Source organism: Buteo buteo, chromosome 7, assembly GCF_964188355.1.
Source record: "Buteo buteo chromosome 7, bButBut1.hap1.1, whole genome shotgun sequence".
Classification (NCBI taxonomy): Eukaryota; Metazoa; Chordata; class Aves; order Accipitriformes; family Accipitridae; genus Buteo; species Buteo buteo.
Genome location: NC_134177.1, coordinates 2,450,399 through 2,470,373, shown reverse-complemented (window position 1 = coordinate 2,470,373; position 19,975 = coordinate 2,450,399). Strand labels below are relative to the sequence as shown.

General features: G+C 36.2%; 1 protein-coding gene across 2 annotated transcripts in view; it reads right to left on the bottom strand.

Moving 5' to 3' along the window:
• The window catches only part of RSRC1 (arginine and serine rich coiled-coil 1), a 177,640-nt gene extending 157,665 nt beyond the window's left edge, over positions 1-19,975 (bottom strand). For both annotated transcript variants that reach the window (XM_075031280.1, XM_075031281.1), the window contains exons 1-3: positions 19,940-19,975; positions 16,286-16,480; positions 13,555-13,680 (exon numbers count right to left, since the gene is read on the bottom strand). In XM_075031280.1, the coding sequence (XP_074887381.1) occupies positions 13,555-13,680; positions 16,286-16,480; positions 19,940-19,962 (344 nt within the window). In that variant the 5' untranslated portion in view covers positions 19,963-19,975. The remainder of the gene's footprint in view (positions 1-13,554; positions 13,681-16,285; positions 16,481-19,939) is intronic.

Genomic DNA, 19,975 nt, shown 5'->3' with positions numbered 1-19,975 from the left:
TATCTTTGACTGGACAGCTCGGCCTTAGGGAGTCTCCAGCCAAGCCAAAGCAAAGGGAGATGAGTTATGAGTACAGGACACAGACTGCCATAGCCCATAGTGCCACTTTCAGAAGTCATCGCTGAAGAGGGACATGACATTTGCCTACATGAATCTGACTACTCTAACTTGTGGAAGGGACATGACTAGTTTGCTCAATGTGGGAAATTTTGTATTTTTTATTTACTGCTTCAGTTTAGCCATCTACTTGAAAAATATTAAATTTTCTCTTCTCTGGTTTAGTAGGAGAATCAGGTCCAGATACATTTTGGAAGCTCTCACCAGAAAGGGAACAGGCCTACCTAAAATTAAGCCAAGTTGTTTATTAAATTCTTTTGTAATGCGCATTTTATTTATTTTAAAATATGCTAAAAAAAAGATTTTGTAAATCTTGACAAAAGATCCCTTCCTAACATATTTTCTTGGTTTGTAGTCCTCAGCTGACATAACAGTACAATCTTTACTTGTACACCACATTTTTGTTATAGGATAAAGCAACTTCACTTAAGCTGTTAGAATGCACTGCCTTAAAGAGTTCACAAAAGATTAATGACTTCTAGCTAGCAAAAATTGCATTTTGTTAGTCAAAAATGAGATATAAATTTATAAACTACCTGTCAATGAACACAGGTCAGTCATATTTTCTCCCAACACACAGGAAAAAAAGAGATCTAGACCGCATTTGCTGTGAATTTCACATGGCATAACACTATTTACCAGTGCCCCAATGTTGGGTAGTCTGCAGAGAAATAGCACAACATCAATACAAGAGTAAATTCAAGTTACACTAGGAAAGATGACTGCTTTAAGATAGAGAAAAGTCCAGAGGAATGGGAAGCGCTGGCCAAAGCTGCTCATCGTTTCAAAGCATGCTGCAGGTCCCCGACAGCAGTACTCCAACAAAGCCCCGTGGAACACAAGCTGATCTTCCAAAGCAAATCCCAAAGGACAGCAGGAAGGACCTCCTGTCTTCAGGGGGGAGGACATTCAGTACAAGGACTGACTTTATAGAGCAAGGTTGGCAATGGAGTCCACTCAGAACCCCAAATTCCACACAAACGTGTTGATGTTGAAATTTGGTAGTTACATATATGTATGTTTAAAGTTCTGTGAACAGTTTTAGAACATGACAGCTCTACTCATGTGATTCCCATTGCACTGCCACATTACGTCAAAGAAAAATATACTCATCAGTAGTTACAATTTTGACTAACACCAGTATTTCCAATACAACTAATCAGAAAGATCAAAGGCAGATTAAAACTGTTGTTTCACTCAGAAACGTAGTTCCTAGTAATAGTTTTTATAATCTACATAGCAGCATTTCCATTACCACGTATTTGATGGGACTTCATAAAATAAAATTCCTAATGAGTATCAATAAGTAAGGCTAGTTGTATTTTATACAGTTTTTCTGTCTTGAATATTTGTTTACAAAAGTGATCTCTTCTCAAAGATTACCATTATAAAAGTCTCAAAATTAAAACAATTAAAAAAAAAAACTTGAAAGAATTCTGCAGCTTTCCTTAAGGATTAGTTTATATTTTAGTTTATGCTACCACAATTCACTTGCTTTAACCCTTTATCTGTTATTTGAACTAGTATTTCATGAATGAATGACTTTTTTGCTTTTTTAAAATGAATAACTATTTTCAATCTTACACTACTACCAAATCTGAACAATTCTTTTTTAAACTTATGTTTTAACATTAAATTACTAGAACCACATTTTTTGTAGCAAAAAATGGCAAAGCTGACCTTTATTTTATTAGCCTACAATTTGCTCACCAGTGTTTTCTTAAGCTATATGAATGGCTTATGTACGCTGACAACATCCCACAGATGGTTATGATTATGTTCAACAGGACAACGCACTCACTGAAAACTTTCACAGACGCTTACCTAATGGGATGTCACATTAAATCTGACATAGTAAGATAAAATAACTACATACTAATTATAACATCTCAAAAAGGTCATTTTCAAACAATAGTCACAACATTTCTAACGTAATTATTGACAGAACCGGCACACTAACAGTCATGTAAGAATGAGTTTTTAAACAAGTGTGATTATTACATAGTTTTCTTCTGCCAGAAGATGTCCTTGAATATACATAGCTGTCAACATCTTGGAAATAGATGCCCCCAACTACAAAACTCTGGTAAACGTCAGAATTCGATTTGACTACTACTTGCTTCCTCTCTTAATGCTTAATGACTAATTCCTCAGAGATACCCTTAAAAGCCCTAAAATGTTGTCCTTGGGTAGAAACTTTCACTCAGCAATCAATCGGGAGCAAATTAGATGATTGTGTTGAAATGTACCGCACTGTTTAAGCTAACAAATGAATGAAGAAAGGTAGTATATCGGAACATATGCCACTACACTCAAGTTGCTAAAAGGGTCTGTTGGAAGAATATTTGGTTTCCAGTGAAGCTAATATGCTATAAGAAGGGACAGTGATGAAAGAATACCAAGTCATATGGAAATCCAAATATAGTGACAGACACAATTATTTTACTAATTGCTAATGAATACAGTCAAGTGGCTTCAAAAAGCAAAACTTTGCTTGGACTACTTCAGGTTTTGACCTCTGCATGAGCAAATGCATTTCAAACTGAAGCCCACCAAAATTGATTAACGGCGCCAGCCAAGGCCAGCATGTAGTTGAAGCTTTTTTCCATCTATCACATGGCCCCAAGGATAGTTAAATGAACCTTAAAATGGCTACAAACAGCTCAATGACTACACAGACTCCTGCCAATTAGAAATAATTAGGCAGTCATTTTGGTGGTAAGTCTTTTTAAGTGCATACATAATGATGCAATGATGCTTATTAGCGATCTCATATGAGCTATGCTCAAACAGCCTGGAATAATTATGCAACTATCACAAAGCCTTGCACATCTCTGTACTTCACCTTAATGCATTTAAAAATCCACTTCATTACCTCCAGTAATTAATCCTCCATTAATTGCAGGAAAAGCCCAGTTTACCGTGCTTCGTTTCTAATTATCTTATAAATAGTTATGGTTCTAATTAATGTGTTCATTAAGCTGAATATCTTTCTCAAAGCCATGCTCAGAGCAAAGGTTCTGCTTTTGAGAGAAAAAGCCTAACTAGCCATAAGGTGAGGCCATTTTGGTTGTATTTGCTTTTATTTTAGTATATTCAACCTCCTAATTGGCATTTAAAATCTAATTTGGAAGAACTTCAAGAAGACTATATAGTAGAAAGATAGGAAAAGGATTTTCTTTTTTTTTTTTACCCATTCTCCAATCAAGAAGCTTAGAGCTTTAACAGGAAAACTTTTAGCATATCTTTTTGATATAGACTGGTAACAGATTTTCAGTGCTATGCCACAGATTAATTTAAATTCTATTATGATTCAGCATACCCCTGCATGTTTCCATATAAGAGAAGCAAAAACTATAGAAGAATAGTTATCTAACAGTATAGGCATAGTTTAAAAAAGCATACTACTGCCCTTGCCTTCATTTCTAGGATATAAATCAGCAGTACAGAATTACAAAAAAATTGAATTCAGTTATTCGAGCTGAGCAGAATATAACCCTTCAAAGTCAATGAAAGTTTTTCAGTTTGCCTTAGTAGGACTTGATATGATCCTATGAAAACTGCAACTGAAGAATATCTTAAAATAATTTTTGTGGATAAGGAAACTCCATACTGAAAGCATATGTTTCACAGTATTTTGGAGGTGTGCATATAAGAATCTGCAGAAAACTTAAAGATTCAAAATAAAAAAACTTCTGCAAACATACAATCAAAATATTTAAGTTACAGTTAATATTAAAGCATAAATATTAACTTCCTATCTTTTCCTAGATTATTTTTTTTAAATACACATTATATTTAAATACATCTCTCTCCAGTTACACTATGCAAAAACAAACAGAAGTTTTCACACTTTTTCCTTATCTGATCATATATTTAACATAAAATATTTTGCTCAGATAGTTACTTAAACACTGTTTTAACAGTAAAAGGACAAAGGCTCTACATATGCCTGAAATTATCAAATTTTTGGGGGTAATCTTTTCTTCCTATAACATCACACCTTGGTAAAATCTGGAATCATTCAAGTCAAGTGCAGCTTTGCCATCGACTCCAAGAGGGCTAAAGTTTTATACCAATAAACCTTTATTAGGACCAGATGAAGCATTATCATCTATACATATTCTTGCTCTTGCATTTCAGGGAGACAGGGTGCCTTGCCTTAGAAACTGGCAACACTCCCTGTTCACAGTGCCCCCCTCTAGCTTTAAAATTGCCTCTCACCTGATCTCAACTTGAACGACCCAGGCTTGACCCTTTTTTTCCCAACCCAACCCACATTCTCCCTACGTGGGCATCTCACCCTGTTCTCTTGCTCCTCACTAAAAGAGAGCAAGAGAGAGCACTTTCAGACAGATCAGCGCACTGAACTGTCCTGAAGCATGATGTGAGAAGAGAAGAACAGGCACTAAAGGATGAAGGGACAATCACGAAAGTGTCAGAGCACCCCACCTTTCATCAGCTTAATCTGGCATGAACGCGCTCCGAAAGCGCGCTTCGGTCATAATATCAATAAAAACTGGCAGCTGCCTACCTGGATCTTGAAGTACAATTGATTTACATGGGATAAAATTTGTTTGCACAAAGGTACCAGAAATACTGTATGTGGCAGCTACGGTCCTACTCACAAAGAAAGCAGTGCCCTGCTACTGAGCAATGGTTTCAGCTGAAATCTTGGACAAAAGCAGTGAGCAAAGAATTCCAGGGCACGTATACCGATTTATACAAGAGTGATCATCTCTAAAAAACAAATCAACAACAAGAAGAACCGCTAAAGCAAGAGTCAGCAACTACCATCTCTGCGCAAAGATGGACTTTCACTGGCCTACAGCACAGCTAGGAGCAAAGAACTGTAACGCCTTGAGAAAAATAGCCCCAAAAGGCAGTGGTCCCCAGGTCCTGGCTCCCAGGAAGTTCCAGACTAGCTTCCAGCCACAGAGGCAAGACGTTACTGATGAACACCATCTTATCTCTCCGGTAGTTGATTTCTCCCAGGACCTGATATATTTCTAGCAGCATATTTAACCTCTAGTTTGAAAAAAGCATAGCATCAGGCACAGCGCACTTCAAATGCTGTTGCTGACCCCTGATCCAAGGTGGCTGGTTATAAACACAACAGTCTTGTTATAACTGCCCCTCATGTAACTTGAATAAAAACCACAAGAGTAATATACAAAGATAATTGTGAAGGACTACAGTAACCAATCTATTCATACCTAAAGTAAACATGGCAAGGAATCTGTGGAAGAAACAGTAATCCATCATTAAAACTATCGTGAACAGGGAAGCTGAATTAGGGTTGTACATGTAATCTTAACTCTGGCACATACAACTTCAGCAAGGTTGACTTAGGCACATTCAACAAAACGCAGGTTGAATTTTTGAAATACCTGGGGTTGACAGCTACTTGTATTCTACTGTTACAGGGTAACTGTTACTCTTGCTAGGTTTTTTTTACATTCTCATGAGTCCCATAGGAAAGACACAGTAAAACACTTTTTCGGCAAAAATACATGGTTTCTGCCAGCATCTTTTTGAACTAGTTTCTGTTACTGTCATACATTATTAGAATTAGAAAAAAGAATGAAAGATGGGAATAAAGTAAACAGTAAAATGTTTCCATTAGTTCTGCAATTTTGTGTTTCACATTTTGATAATCACTCTGGAAACAGCAGCAATTTACATAGCAAACAATGACCGTCTTATATTACCAGTGCATCTTTAAGACATCTGCTATATGTTGGTTTGCATAGCTGCCTCTAGAAACATGAGCTCTGCAGCAAAAAATAACAGATTCTATTTCATGGCCAGAGCTTTGAAAGCAGAGAAAGAGAGGATTAAAAAAAAAAAAAAGGCAAAAATACATAGTAGTTTAGAATGTAGACACATCAAAACCAAAAAGCTGATTCTCCACTAAGGGGAATCATATTCTTCTTGTCTTCTTGAGTACCTTTTCCCAATCAGAAAACTGAAGCATAAAAAAAAAAAACAACCCCCAAAACCACCAACCTGCAAATATGCCCCTTCCCAAAGGGAGAAATAAAAGGTTTTAGAAAAACAAGCAGCTATACTTGAAACACATTCTGTGGACATAACACCTGGACCGCTTTAGAAAAAAAAGTTTACATGTAATTAGACTCAATATTTAGCTCTAAATGAAGAGCACTTATGCATTCATATCTTTTTTTAGGGCTTTTTTTTTTTTTTTTTTTTTTTTTTTAACCAATGAAAGGCATCAAAGCAACTGTCACTAGCAGCTATCTGGCCTTATTGATAACTTAAGGGCCCTTGGCGTTGCCTTATGAAGTTTAATTTCCCAAAGCGGTCAATTAGATCTCGGTAATGTGCTCATTGGTGGGTTATTGCTCTAGGATATCTTCAGTGCTACTGCTTCACCTCTGTATCTTTTCCAGTATAGTCATGTAGACAAACTGTTAAGTTCCTTTTGAAAGAAGTCTGTTGTTATAGCTAAAAAATATTTTTAGAGACTAGTGGCAATACAACCTGTAATGCAACAAGATCCTAAATAAAAACTGCAGGTTTTGATTTATTGTGGGAAAAATAAGAAATGGGATCTGACATTACCATCCACAGAAAAACTAAAGATCACATGAGCAAACTCAGTAATCTGAATTTCACTAGTTCTTCCCTGCCCCAAGCCTTTATTTGAAGTTTAATGAAAGAAACACTACAATATCTTAATTAAATATACATTCTAATGGACCAAAGACTCCAGACTTCCCCTTCCCCACCAGTAAGAAGAGAGACAAACATGTAATATTTACTCTGATTCCTTACATAATTATGTGGGTCTGTACAGCTAGTTGCATGCGAGTGTGTTAATTTGTGTAGCAAGGACAGAAGAAAAAAATATCCTAGGCAGCAGATCAAAACTTTAAAAGAATAATAACTCCAGTAGCTACTACCAGGCAAAAAAAAGAAGCAATGAAACATTTCAAAAGAAATACTCTGATTAAATAGCATTGCTTGATTTCTTATAGGACTTTTATCTGCTTCTCTTCGGAAAATTCTTGGATCCATTTCCAAAGGAGGTATTTCCAAAGCATTTTTATAGATTAAGACAGCTTTTCAACACTGTCTGACAATATGTGCCCAACCTTGCGCTTCACAGTTGTCTTGTCATTTCTTGTTTCTTTGAGCAGATACACAGATAGAGCCATGATTGTACCCTCTCCCCCTGTAGCTATGTCATTGCTCTGACTCAATACTGCTATTGTTACTCAAACTTCACTTCCTAATTCCTTCCATCTCCTTCCCATCAGACAATAAAACTCATATTGTCTGATGTCTGCAGGATGGGCAATTCAGAAAACCTTCACTTTCTTCCCTAAGCCTTTCCTTTTCCCCAGAACAGCTAACATCACCTATGTTAACACTGACTCCAATAGGCAAGACCTCTACTCTTCAGCTGAAACCAACTTCAACTTTAATCCATACATCTGCATCATACTTAAGTTTAGTCTTTCTTTACAACATTCTTAAAAATCAGTCTAAGTCCACACAACTGCAATTCATCTTATTTGTGTGATGATCTTTGCCCACTACTTGAGCCATTTAATTCTCTCCCCCCCCCTTTTTTTAATTAATCTCTTCTCTACCTCCTCCTGTTCCTCCATAAACTCTCAGCCTAATTTGCAAGGCCCCTCCCAATTTTTTTCTTTGTTTATCTGCCATTATCTCGTCTATTAGACATTGCTGCTGACATTGATGTCTACCTCAAAATGTACATCCCTTTTATCTTCCTCTCTCCCAAGAACCTTTATTTTCTTTTCAGACCAATGCTGTTCTAGAAAATCCTTCCTGAAGTTGTTCATAATTAAAACTCTGCATTGTAATCTATTAGAAGCTATCCACACCAGCGTGTGCTAACCAGAACAGATACAGCCCATAACTAAAAGGAAGTTTTGAACACAAGTTAGTATAGATTATGTTTTGATCCAACACTTGTTATCAGCTGGAAGATTTGATAGGCCAGGATTTTAATTTGGAAAGACTCTAACACATTAGTACTACCACAGTAAAATAATAAGATGCATGGAAAAAAAAGAGACTGAAGACAGACCCACTCCTATTCACCATTCCAAGTAAAGCAAACACAAAAGCATTCAATGATTATATCTTTGAAAAGTCTTACGAACAACATTTCACTGTGCAATATCGACTCTTGACTAAAATATTTCCTAGCAATGGTTTGGATTTATTTTTAAGAAGATATTAAAATATGAAATTCTCAAATACCAAAAAGAACCCTCAGGCAAAAGATGACTGACCCTTGCCAGTACTTCAAACTGAAACCTGCAAAAAGCTTAAGATCTTCCCTATACGGTGGCACACTATAAAGAACACAGGTAAACAACTGATACATAGCAAGGATTTACAGCTTGCCCCAGCCACGAGTATGTGTCTGTATGAAGCTATGACCTTTCAGAGAACAGCTCAAACCCAACAGCAAGAATCTCTAACTTCAGGGTAAGCATTGTCTAGTGTTGTATTTGTGTTTGAAGCAGCAGTGTTGAAAATGCATCTAGGAAAGGGGTGGTGGGGCATTCTTTTCTTGTAATTCCACCATCACTGTGTGTCATAAACCAGGCAATGCAAATTACACTATCTTTAGGAGATCACTAAATTTGTAAACTTGACTATTCAGTATGTATACCAAGACAGCACTATTTTAAAAAAATTAATGGGGGTTTACTATTACTTATCTAATGACCCTTTTCACATTGCACTTCTCTGCATGACTAGAGGACCCTATTTTTAAATATTACAAACTCTAAGAGCTAAACACAAAGAATTCTGGCAGGCTATGAGGCTTGAACGTAAGTTAATTCTAGTTTACATTGCTAGGATAATGGCAACTTCAGTTAACGAGCTGCTTTTTCATACCAAAACCCAAGTCTATTCCAAAGCCACCCATAAGAAGTAGGTCACCCTGCCACTGGACTGCAATAAGATGCACACATTTCAATAGTAAATCAATTAGACTGGAAGAATGGTAAAGAAATAAGATGTAACCATGTACCCACACACACACTGGAATAAAAAAAAACAAAACCAAAAAACAACACACTGATCAAACACTGCCTTCGCTGACAGTCCAAAGGGCATCAATTCTACATACGGCATTACTTTACACATGGTATTTTCTCTTCTTAGATATGTATAGATGTACTAGCAGTTATTGTGTCAATCTTTAAGTTGAACTGTGTTAAAGATATTTCAAGGCAGCAGTTTTCAGTTTAACGTAAAGGGAAAAGCCAAAAACACTTGGCAGACAATAAAAACAAACTTGCATATTTAAAGGCAATTATAGTGAAATACTCTATAATCACAGAATTGTATGAAATCAAGGAATAAAGGTTAACATATTTTGGTTAATTCTATTTAAAGCTACATGAATTAAAAGATTTGCATTACAAGTTCTGATGTAAAGTAAGTATTTTCACATATGATTAACTTGTAGAACAATTGCAGTGAAAAAAATCTAAAAATATTAACTAGACCATCCACACAGAAATTATATGAAATCCGAGTTTCTCCATTCCAGAGAAGCATAATATTCTAATAAGAACTATCCTAATCTTCACCCAGCAATAATTTCAAGATGATATTATTATTCTCATTTCCTTGAATAATATCCATACTCCAGGGCCATTTTCCTTCTCATATTCAATATCATGCATGCTTGTATCAAGATTCCTTTCTTCATATCCTGTCACAGTATCAATCACTGCCTCCTGTCCACTCAATCCACTTTTGATTTATCAGCCGCCGTCTTTCTGGACTCCATAACTCGACCCAAACCATTTTAGCAAGACATTGACAAATAGCACCCAGTATCACATCAACCTGTTCCACTTAGTAAACTAAGAAACAGTAACTGTGACATCTCTGCATAAGTATTCCATTCTATTCCCCAGACTGATGTATATTAATGAGGAGATGGTATTTGAAATGCTTCTTCCACATCAGCATCTAATATGATCAAATTAGGAAATGGGATGATTTATTAAATTTCGTAGAGCTGAAATATTTCTTTATATCACTGTATGTGTGGTTTCAGAAAGTGAGCTGTTGCTTTCAATTTTTCTACTGAGGATGTGCCTGCATTTCACAGACGAATTATTGTCTTTAAAAAGATTGCAGGAAGGCGAAATGTTATTAAGCAAATGCTCAGTAAAACAAACTAAATCGGTTTTAAAATTCCTAATTTAATGTAAATCTTGGTTGTTTTGCTGAAATTCAGTTTGTGATCTTATTAAGTCATATTTGCATTGTACTATCTTGCTGTAGGACAGCTTTAAATTTATAGCATTACTAGGAAGCCCCACTTTTTTGACTCCAAAAAATGCATCTAAAATAAAATAGTTATAATATGCATAAGTTTTCTTAGCTTCTAAAATAAAGTACTAAAAGAAAAAAAAATTTTAGGTTACAAACAATACCTACTCAAAATATTTTTCAAACGTGTCATTGTAAAAATCTAACTTTTCAGATTAAAACTTGATATTTCAGTATTCTTACACAGTTGGAGCTCCGTAAATCATTCACTCAAATAACTTCTCTAACATAGGTGTTTTATTAAAAAAAAAAAAAAAAAAATTTACATTACAGCCACATATACTTTTACCAACATTTTCACTACCTTGAAAAACAAACTATCTTAATTTGATGGGGGACTGTGGGGAGAAAAGACATTATGGGATACAGAATTTGTGACACCTGCATGACTTATACCAAAACCAAATCCAGTGATTTAAAGATACCATGTAATGGATCTTAACTTCCAATATGAAATTAGTTTTCTAGTGTCAGTCCCATTCCCACTGGGGGGGGGGGGGGGGGCAAACAACAAAAAAACAAAAGCCACAGTTGCTCAAGTCCTAAAAAGGAAGGTACAACACTAATGTCACAAATATAAGTAGCATAGAGATGATCTTCACTTTATTGCTGTCTCTCATATTGCTGCTTTTCAGGTGGGTCAGTAGATTTTACTCCCTGCCACTGGCAATTCAGAAGTTGGAGATCGACAAGAATACTTTAGTGAGTAACACACTGTTTACTACACTAACACAAGGTGGTCCATTTTATTAGCTAGTTTACGTAAGTGTTTTCTCAGTACTTACCTTTAAATGTCTATGAAAATAAGTTGTCCCACCCAAGCAAAAAAATTAATTAATTACAGATGCCACATTCTTATAAAAATTCCACTTCAGCATTACAAATACATACATTTCCTAAGATAAAAATTGTCTCTTCGCATTTAACAGCTTTGGATGGATTTTTCTTGCCTGACTGCTTTTTTAAATTCATTTCAACTTCTGGTATCCACAACCTCCAACAGCAAAGGCTTCCACAGCTTAATTACATGATACCTAAGAACCATCTCCTTTTGTTTGACTAGGATTTGCCACCAGCTGACTGTTCACTTGATGCCTGCCCCAGGTCTTACATTGGAGGAGACAAGCAACACTCATTCCTAAATCATCTTTTCACACCTTTTTTTTATTATTTTATTTTTTTAAATACCCCTCCATCATATTCCCTCTTTCCCCCATGATCTCTTTTCCAGCCTGAAGAATCATAATGTACTCAGTCCTCTTAGGAAAGCTGTTCATACCTTTGATCAAGTGCATAAGGCAGATTTTGAGATAGCAAAGAAAGGAACTCTTTAGCATGGCTACGACTGCCTTAGCACTAACAGGGAAAACACAGGCCTCTAGTAGCAGCTTCCTGCAACCTATTTAACTCTTCTCCAGAAATAAGATTAATCCATGGCTTCTCAGTGTAACATTACAGCAGAGAGCAGACTTGGAAAAAAATTACAATAAAGGATTCAATGTGTCCTGTTGGTTTTAGTTTTAGGCTTTTAACATGCCAAAAGACCCTCCTATTATAATTTAGGATGTTATTTATAAATATTTTCACTGAAGAATGATGTCTGTGAATAGTAACATCCTCTAAAGTGACATGCAGCTATACCTTCGTAGCTATAGTACTGAAAAGCTAGTATATTTTATACATAAAATATTTTATATGCAGTATTTCCTAGCACAAATTAAATAAACAGTAGTCATGGTTTTAAAGTTTTAGGTGCATAATTTCCATATATTGCAATGATAATTAACATCAGTAAACCCCTTGGAAAAGATGACCATTAGGCTATGTCTAATGAGATCTGCAATTTATACTTATTACAATAAAAAAAGAGATCTTTAAATCAGGTTATTGTATTTCCTAATGCTGAGTATCTGACGTACTGAAAAACACCTTCATTTTCACCTTATTCTTTTGACATTTCATTGTTTTAAAACTGATTTTGTTAGCAAAACAGTGGATATTTACAGGAACATTTCTACACACAGCACAGTAGCTTATCTGGGGTCTACAGCTCAGGTGGTAAGTATACTCAAAGAGGGATCAGACAGTTTAAATAACCCAATTGCTACTACAAAGGCATTGCAGCAGTAAGTGTCCAGGCAACTATTATAATGAACAGCTGTGAATAAGTCATGAGAGAATACAAATAAAAGAAAGTGAAACATTCACATCTTTCAACAATTTCTCAACATTTAGAGGCAACAGCTCTACTCATCTGGTATATGAAAAGAACATGTTTTACTAAATTCTTAGTGCAGGTACACAAAATTACCTGGTTGAAGATTTGTAAACACATACCAAAAAAGCTTTGATCTGCCTGATACACTCAACAATTAATTTAAATTAATTATTAAATGCTAACAGTAATTCTGATATCCAGGGATAAACTTTACTTAAACTTCTTAATTGAAAAAACACACACACACACAAAAATTGAGCTCCTTTTAATTACGAGACTATGAAACAGATTTTATAATACAATTTGCAACAACTGATTAAGATTTAAGTATTTAAATTATGTTTATTATTGAAAATATTCATTTGTCACAATCCAATTTATGAAAAATTTCAGCACCATAGATATCTTTAAATATTAAGAAAAATTTGCATAACTAAATACTCATCTCTTTCCACGGGAAATACAGATGAGAAAATAACAGTTTAGTCTGATCTTCAGGGAGCCAATGTTATGCATGGGAGTTATGGAAATCAGCAATCAAAAAAAATCCACAAGAAGTTTTCAGATGATTACTGTTAAACCAAGGTGACCTTATTAATGTTTTTTGCACTTGGTCAACTGCACAATATGTAACTTATCTTCAAAGCCAACTGTTCCACCAGTGTAATGTAAAGATTTAGTACATCAAAAGCACAGCATAACGATTTCAAATTAGGAAGAGTTCAAGTGATAAGTAGTCCGGACAGTCAGTTGCAACCATTATTTCTAGTATATTCCAAACTCAGTAACTATAGGGACATTTGAAATGAATGTTTTTACAGTAGAATTAATAATTCTTTTTCCTAGAAAAGTCTTACCTTCTTGTTCTGCTTTTTGATCTTGATCTTTGAGACCTGTAGGATTTGCCTCTGCCCCTCGATCGGCTACGACTGCGTTTTCTTCTAGAACCATATGAAGAACTACTGCTCGATCTGTGTCTGCGTCTAAAACAAAACCATGCTATTAGTATGCTACTGCTTCAAAAAAAAAAAAAAAAAAAAAAACAACAAACAAACAAAAAAAAACCACAAACAGAATACCAGGACCAAAACCCTAACAGTTTACTTAAAAGGGACATACAAACCTGTGGTTTTTGTACTATGTTGTAGAAGCCTCGAATACCACTATTACACTGTAATAAGTAATTCACATACACACAGGCAATGCCTATCTTAAAGAGCTTATATTCTAACATATACATCCCAAGACAGAAAAAGGGTAGATGGAGAACCAAAAGTTAACTGGTTGGCCTAAAATCATGCAATACCTCAAGGGCAAAGCCAGGAACACAACCCAGCTCTCAACAGTTTATAGTCCCATGACCAGCTCATTGGAATTCACTGCCTTTTTACCAACTCTAAGGTTGAAGAAACATTTAGAACCTACATTCTCAGCAGGATTTACACAGAAATACACCATTTGGCATAAGGACTACAACTTCAGCACTAAAAGTGAAATTAATAAAATGTTAACTTCTGCATTGCTACTCTATACAATTATTTCCAGTCATACTATGTACATACATAAAATATAAACATAAGAATGTATTCTTAGGTGTGCATAATTTAAAATATTTTATGTATATATATATATAACCTGACAGATTTCAACTTTCGTAACATGCAATCTTTGTTCTGCTCTGATCCAGACAAACACCCCTCTCCTTTTTTTTAGTACTATTATTAATCAAATAATCAGTGTTAATTTATTCCATTTGAGCTTAGAAGTTTTCTCCTGAGTTCAGCCAGGAGTCAGAAAGGTATCTTCCTTTTCCCCTCCAACCCAACCTGCCCATTTCATTTATTCAAAGGATAAATTCTTACACACAAAGGAGAAACGTGGAAGCATAGATACTAAATACATAAATTAAACCAACTAATCCCAAAACTGAGGGGAGGGATACCTTCCAAGTCTCAATCTTAAAATCTCCTCTCCGTCTCCATCTCCCCAACAGCTAACTAAATAACAGTTACAATCCCTATGAGAACTTCCATATTTTTGGCCTTTATTAAGTTTGGTTAATATTAAAATATAACACCATGTAGAAACACTTCTGTAATTCAGGATGTAGTCAATGTGATGTGTGCTTATCTAGCATAAGGGAAAAGGTGCTATATTATGTACAAGTAGTGCTGCAGTAGTCCAAACTGGAAAAGATATATAGGTTAACTACTAAAGAACAGGTCTTCATTTGAAAAAGGAATGCCGTGTTCCTGCTAAACGAAGATGAACCACAGTAATCTTGAAGACTGCTGCTTTTGATTCTTAAGGGTCAGGAATAAATCCAGCAGGACCCCAGCGTGTAATAGTGACTTAACTGCCAGGAGCAAATGCCCTAAACTAAGGGCAAAGCAAAGGTGCCAGCCAGATCCTAAAAGCAGACACTTTCGTCTCTTCTGGATTCAATTTAAGTCAACTGGTCTTCGTCCAGACTCTAATCTCCCTTCAAGCTCTGTTTTTATCTGCGAGATAGCCATGCCTGCACTGGACTAAAGAGATTCATAAAGCTGCGTGTCATCAGCATATTGTTGGCATCGAAGCCCATGTCATCTCATTGTGTCCCCTAAGGGCTGTATGTAGATGCTAAGCAGGAACAGAAGAAAGGAGGGATGGAAATGAACAAACAAGAAACCCCCCACAATCAGCCAGCGTGCCCCTCATTGAAACACACTTCTGCCAACTAAAGAAAGGTTTGTCAGGAGCAGTTGCTAATATATTTACAGGGCAGCTAGACACAATGAGTATTTTCCAGCTCCACTTACTAATAAATTGACCACCACGTGTTCAGTTTGACTCCAGGATCACCACAAGTCAGACTGAGAGAAAACCAGGAGAGCGTACCTGATCTAAAAAGGTCAGGTACTGAAAGGGGCCTTTGATGAAGGAAATACAGTGTTAGGTCAAGTGAAAATTGGTAGATATAGCCACATGACCTGTGTTCTCAACACCTGGCTGACTACTGTATTCTTTACACTTAAAAAAATAGCAAGAATAATGGTGAAAACCAGCTGTTGCAGCAAATGTATAGACTGCTGTAATATCACCCTAAGTCTTTTGATTGAGAAAGTCTACCTTGTTGTCTGGAAGGACCTACTTGGTTTATTACAACAGAAAAAAGTAACAAACAGTGTAAAACTAATTGAATGAAACTACTTTACAAACTGGTGTTAATATATGAGCTATTATATTTCCAAAATGAGATTCCAAGTTCATTATTTAGAAGGAGGAGAAAGGAAGTTATTTTAGTTGGCTGGTTTTGTGTGTTTTAATAAGGAAGTTGCCTTTGGATCTGCATATACACTGGTTTTGTATTCTTGGAGGGGGGAGGAAGGTGTTTTGGGTTTTGTGGTGGTGGTGGTTTTGGTTTTTTTCTTTAGATGTAAGTGAAAATATTGCCACATCTTCCAAGATTCAGAGCAAACTTAGCTATAAAATTCCAACCTAGAACTGACTACACATTGGATTCAAATGCTTCTAGCTTTCTGCCATAACTTGAAAGAGCTCGATTTGTAAACAACTGTGACAGACAGTAAATTACTACAAATGCACCTTTTCTCATAAGAATGTGAACGAGACTGGAGATCTCGAGACCGCGACCTTGACCTTGATTTCCTTCCAGATTTTTTACGGCTGTACGTTCTGCTGTCTGAGGAGCTACTTGAAGATGAACGCCTGCGGTGTTTCTTTTTCCTTCTGCTTCTGTTCTCTTCTTCTGTGTCCGAGGAACGACGTCCCATTTTTAAACTACATAAAAACAAAAATTCTAAACTGTAAGAAAGTCTCTTGTCTACATAAAGTTGTTATATATTAAAAAAATAGTGTCTGTGCATAAATAAACAAACATATCATTATACGATTTTAAGTCATCATGTGAATAGAAAATCTGGTTTGCGTGCAAAAATAAAAATCAAGATTTTAATATAAGACATCAACAAATTCACGTTACCAAGTAACTTGAAATTTACACTGTCAGCAAATTTGAATTAATTTATTATGGTATCAACTATTTGTTGTAAATTTTCACAAAAGATATTTCACAACCATTTAAACAGATAAACGCACCGATAAAATCATTTCTACATCAGAACATATTTTCATTTTAGCTTATTTTTACATTTTTGCCTTAGATATTAATTTTTCAGAAATTTGGGGAGTAATGTACAAGATACTCCTAATATCTGATATTTCACTTTAAGATGCTAGGCAATCATTAGTACAGCATCTTTAATATGTTTAATTTACAGTTATAAATGAAGATCCATAATATGTACACAACGATGGAATGCAGTCTATTGATTTCAGCTACTGATGTGACTCTTGATGTCTTTTTAGGTTCTGCAATTTAAATAATGTACATTTTTGTCCTGCTTGTCAAAATTAAAACATGCCTTGAGAAAAAAATTCTAGGAAGTTATTTTTAAATTAATTTAAACTAGAGCTAGGTTGATTTTGTTTCTCAGTTTAGATCCACTCAACTTTAAATAGCTTTATTCCAAAATCAGACCTATAAACACTGAATTTCAGAAATATGTCTTGCTTGCCAGTCTGTTTGCTTGGACAAAGTTTACAGACTTTGATATCAGATTTGAAAAAAAATGGGGGGTGGGGAAGCTTGCCATTTATTAATTGTTGCAAAGACTATCATCTTCATTTGCAACTCCCAAGAGATCAGTTTCATTGCTTCACAATTGAAGAATTGTTGTATTTCTTGACTTTCCAGGCTGCAAAAAGTGCATAATGCTTTAAAACTATTTTTCTGTCCCAGTAGTATCAGCTCTATCCACCCAAGACTTCAAGACCCCTCTTCACACACACTTCAGCTAATGGCAGCTAGTAACAGCCCGTCTTCCCAAGAACAAACAGTTATTTCAAGGCTCCCTAGCTACTTCTGCCCTGGGAAAACAGGAACTCATAATTCTTTAACGTTCATATCAACAGCTAGATCACGGATATATTTTGCCACAATATCACCTGTCTTTAATCAACACTGAAACATTACAGGTCCTCATATTTCTAGCATAAACAGGTTGAACTTGTTCGTTTTCTGCATACAAACTTTTGCCCTTCCTCACACCTTTTACCACCTAGGCAGCAGACCCTAATCTCCAGGGTAAAGATTGAAAACAGAACAAAAGAGAAATTCACCACTTAAGTACGTTTATGCTTAAATTCACAGAAGGTTTACATGTGAATACAAGTCTTGATTACGCTAGGCCTTCTGGTCAAAATGCATGATTGAGCAAAAAAAAACATGTTTAGTTCCACAGTCTCTTAAACCTACATTTTTACCCTCAAGTTCCCAAGACAGCTAAAACTGTTTTGCACGCGATCATACTTGCTACAGTCCTATAGTGGTATACCTAAACACCCAAGCAGGCATGGGATTTGCAAAGTCAGGGTACTGTGACCAGCCTTCCCAAGGGAGCCTTTTGGGTAGCTACATTCAAACTACAATAAATATACAGACAATGCTGCATTTGACAGAATTCGAAGATTATGTCAGAGATGCAGGTTTGCTTGTCAGATTGAGACACACTCCTCCCACGCTGCTGAAGCTCATCCTAAGGACTGCCAGACCCCTGGAGCCAGGGCGAGGAAGCTACAGCGAGCGCAAGTCAAGAGTCAAAGGAACATCCTCCTGGAAAGGGCCAAGTTCTGGACCTGGCATCTACTTCAAGGAGAGCTTCCATATTTTACCCAACAGTTGTTTAAGGTAAAATACAAGGCAGTCCCTTAAGTATCTGGATTTTCTTTGATGTTCACTAGAGTTCACTCACTGCCGCAATCAAAACAGTAGCTACGTAAACTCATTCCTATGTAGCCAAATCTCTGTGGACTGCAGACGGCTCTTCGGCACGCAACTCGGAGCTATCAGTTCCACTCCTGCAGCCAGGAGTGCCTACAAATTAGCCGTTACTAAGCTTTGCTGCAGCAAATCCCTCTATGTATTTATTTCACTTCTCAATAGTTTCTGTTTTCAGCACTTTAGAGCTGGTCCTTCAGCTAACAATCTAAACAAAGCATTTTTGAAATATTCAACTTAAAACAACAAATCTCTGTGCACCTAAACCAGCAGAATTTTAGGAGGATGAACTGCTATGCACGAGAATTTCTTTTTTAAACAAAGTTATTTCTACCATCTTACTAAAGGTGTTCTGCACAGATTTTGAAAAAGACAGAGGCAGTACTTTAAAGACTATTTTATCTCATTTAAGGAACTAACACTTTAATTTACAATTCTGAAGAGGAATGACGATTTATATCAACGCACCGTCTTGTGCAGTCATTTTATTTTTTTTCCCCTCATAGCAAAAGATTTACAGAGCTCCAAGGTACTAACGGTTATTGAACGGTAAACTAAAGCTCTTCGAATATATACTGATAGAACAATCTTCACATGAACATGAACCTGAATCTCAAAATAAGTAGAGCTGCTCAGAAAGATGAAACTACGACACACAGATTTTAAGTTAAAAGCTCACAGACCACAGCTCGTGACAGCAAGATTAATGAAAGAGACCAGAGAAACAAAGAGTACAAAAGACATTTCTGCTGAGATATTCACCACTTGATGTGGATATCATTATGAGCCAGAACATTACACTTCAACATATATATCGTCTGTTGTTTAACTTCGGTTTTTTGCCATCAGCTTTCTCCCCCATTTGGACATATAACTGGATTAAGAAACCTACAAAACCAGTGAAACATGTTATGTAAATCTCAATTTTGTGTCTTCAGGACCAAAGAACAGCTACATGCCATGGCCTTTCTCTATTACAGGACAAGCCCTACAGCATACGTGCATATCCTTGAGCCTCAGGAGCTCCAGGAGCCCTGGGTTTACTGTGGATGAGCTACAGGACAAAGGCACATGGGTGACTGATGCCCTGCACATTCTAGAGTTTCCACTGGAAAAGACATTGCCAGAAGCAGACTGTTGATCCTGGAACAATTTGTGCAGCTGAGTCCTAGTAGGTGTCTCCTACTGGCATATCTTGGAAGTACACAGGTGACAGACAACTTTGACAGGCCCTATCTTTCACCAGGGTCTTTAGACCATCCCTTCAGTACATGACAACCATTTTCCTGCAAAGACACCTCTTCTAAACGTAGCACTTGAGAGTATTCAATTATCAAGACCTGTAACAGGTTAGCATCCTTCCTGACTACTGCCTACTCCCTCCATATTCCTGAACAGACCTGGGAAAAGGGATTGCCAGCATTCATTGATCACAT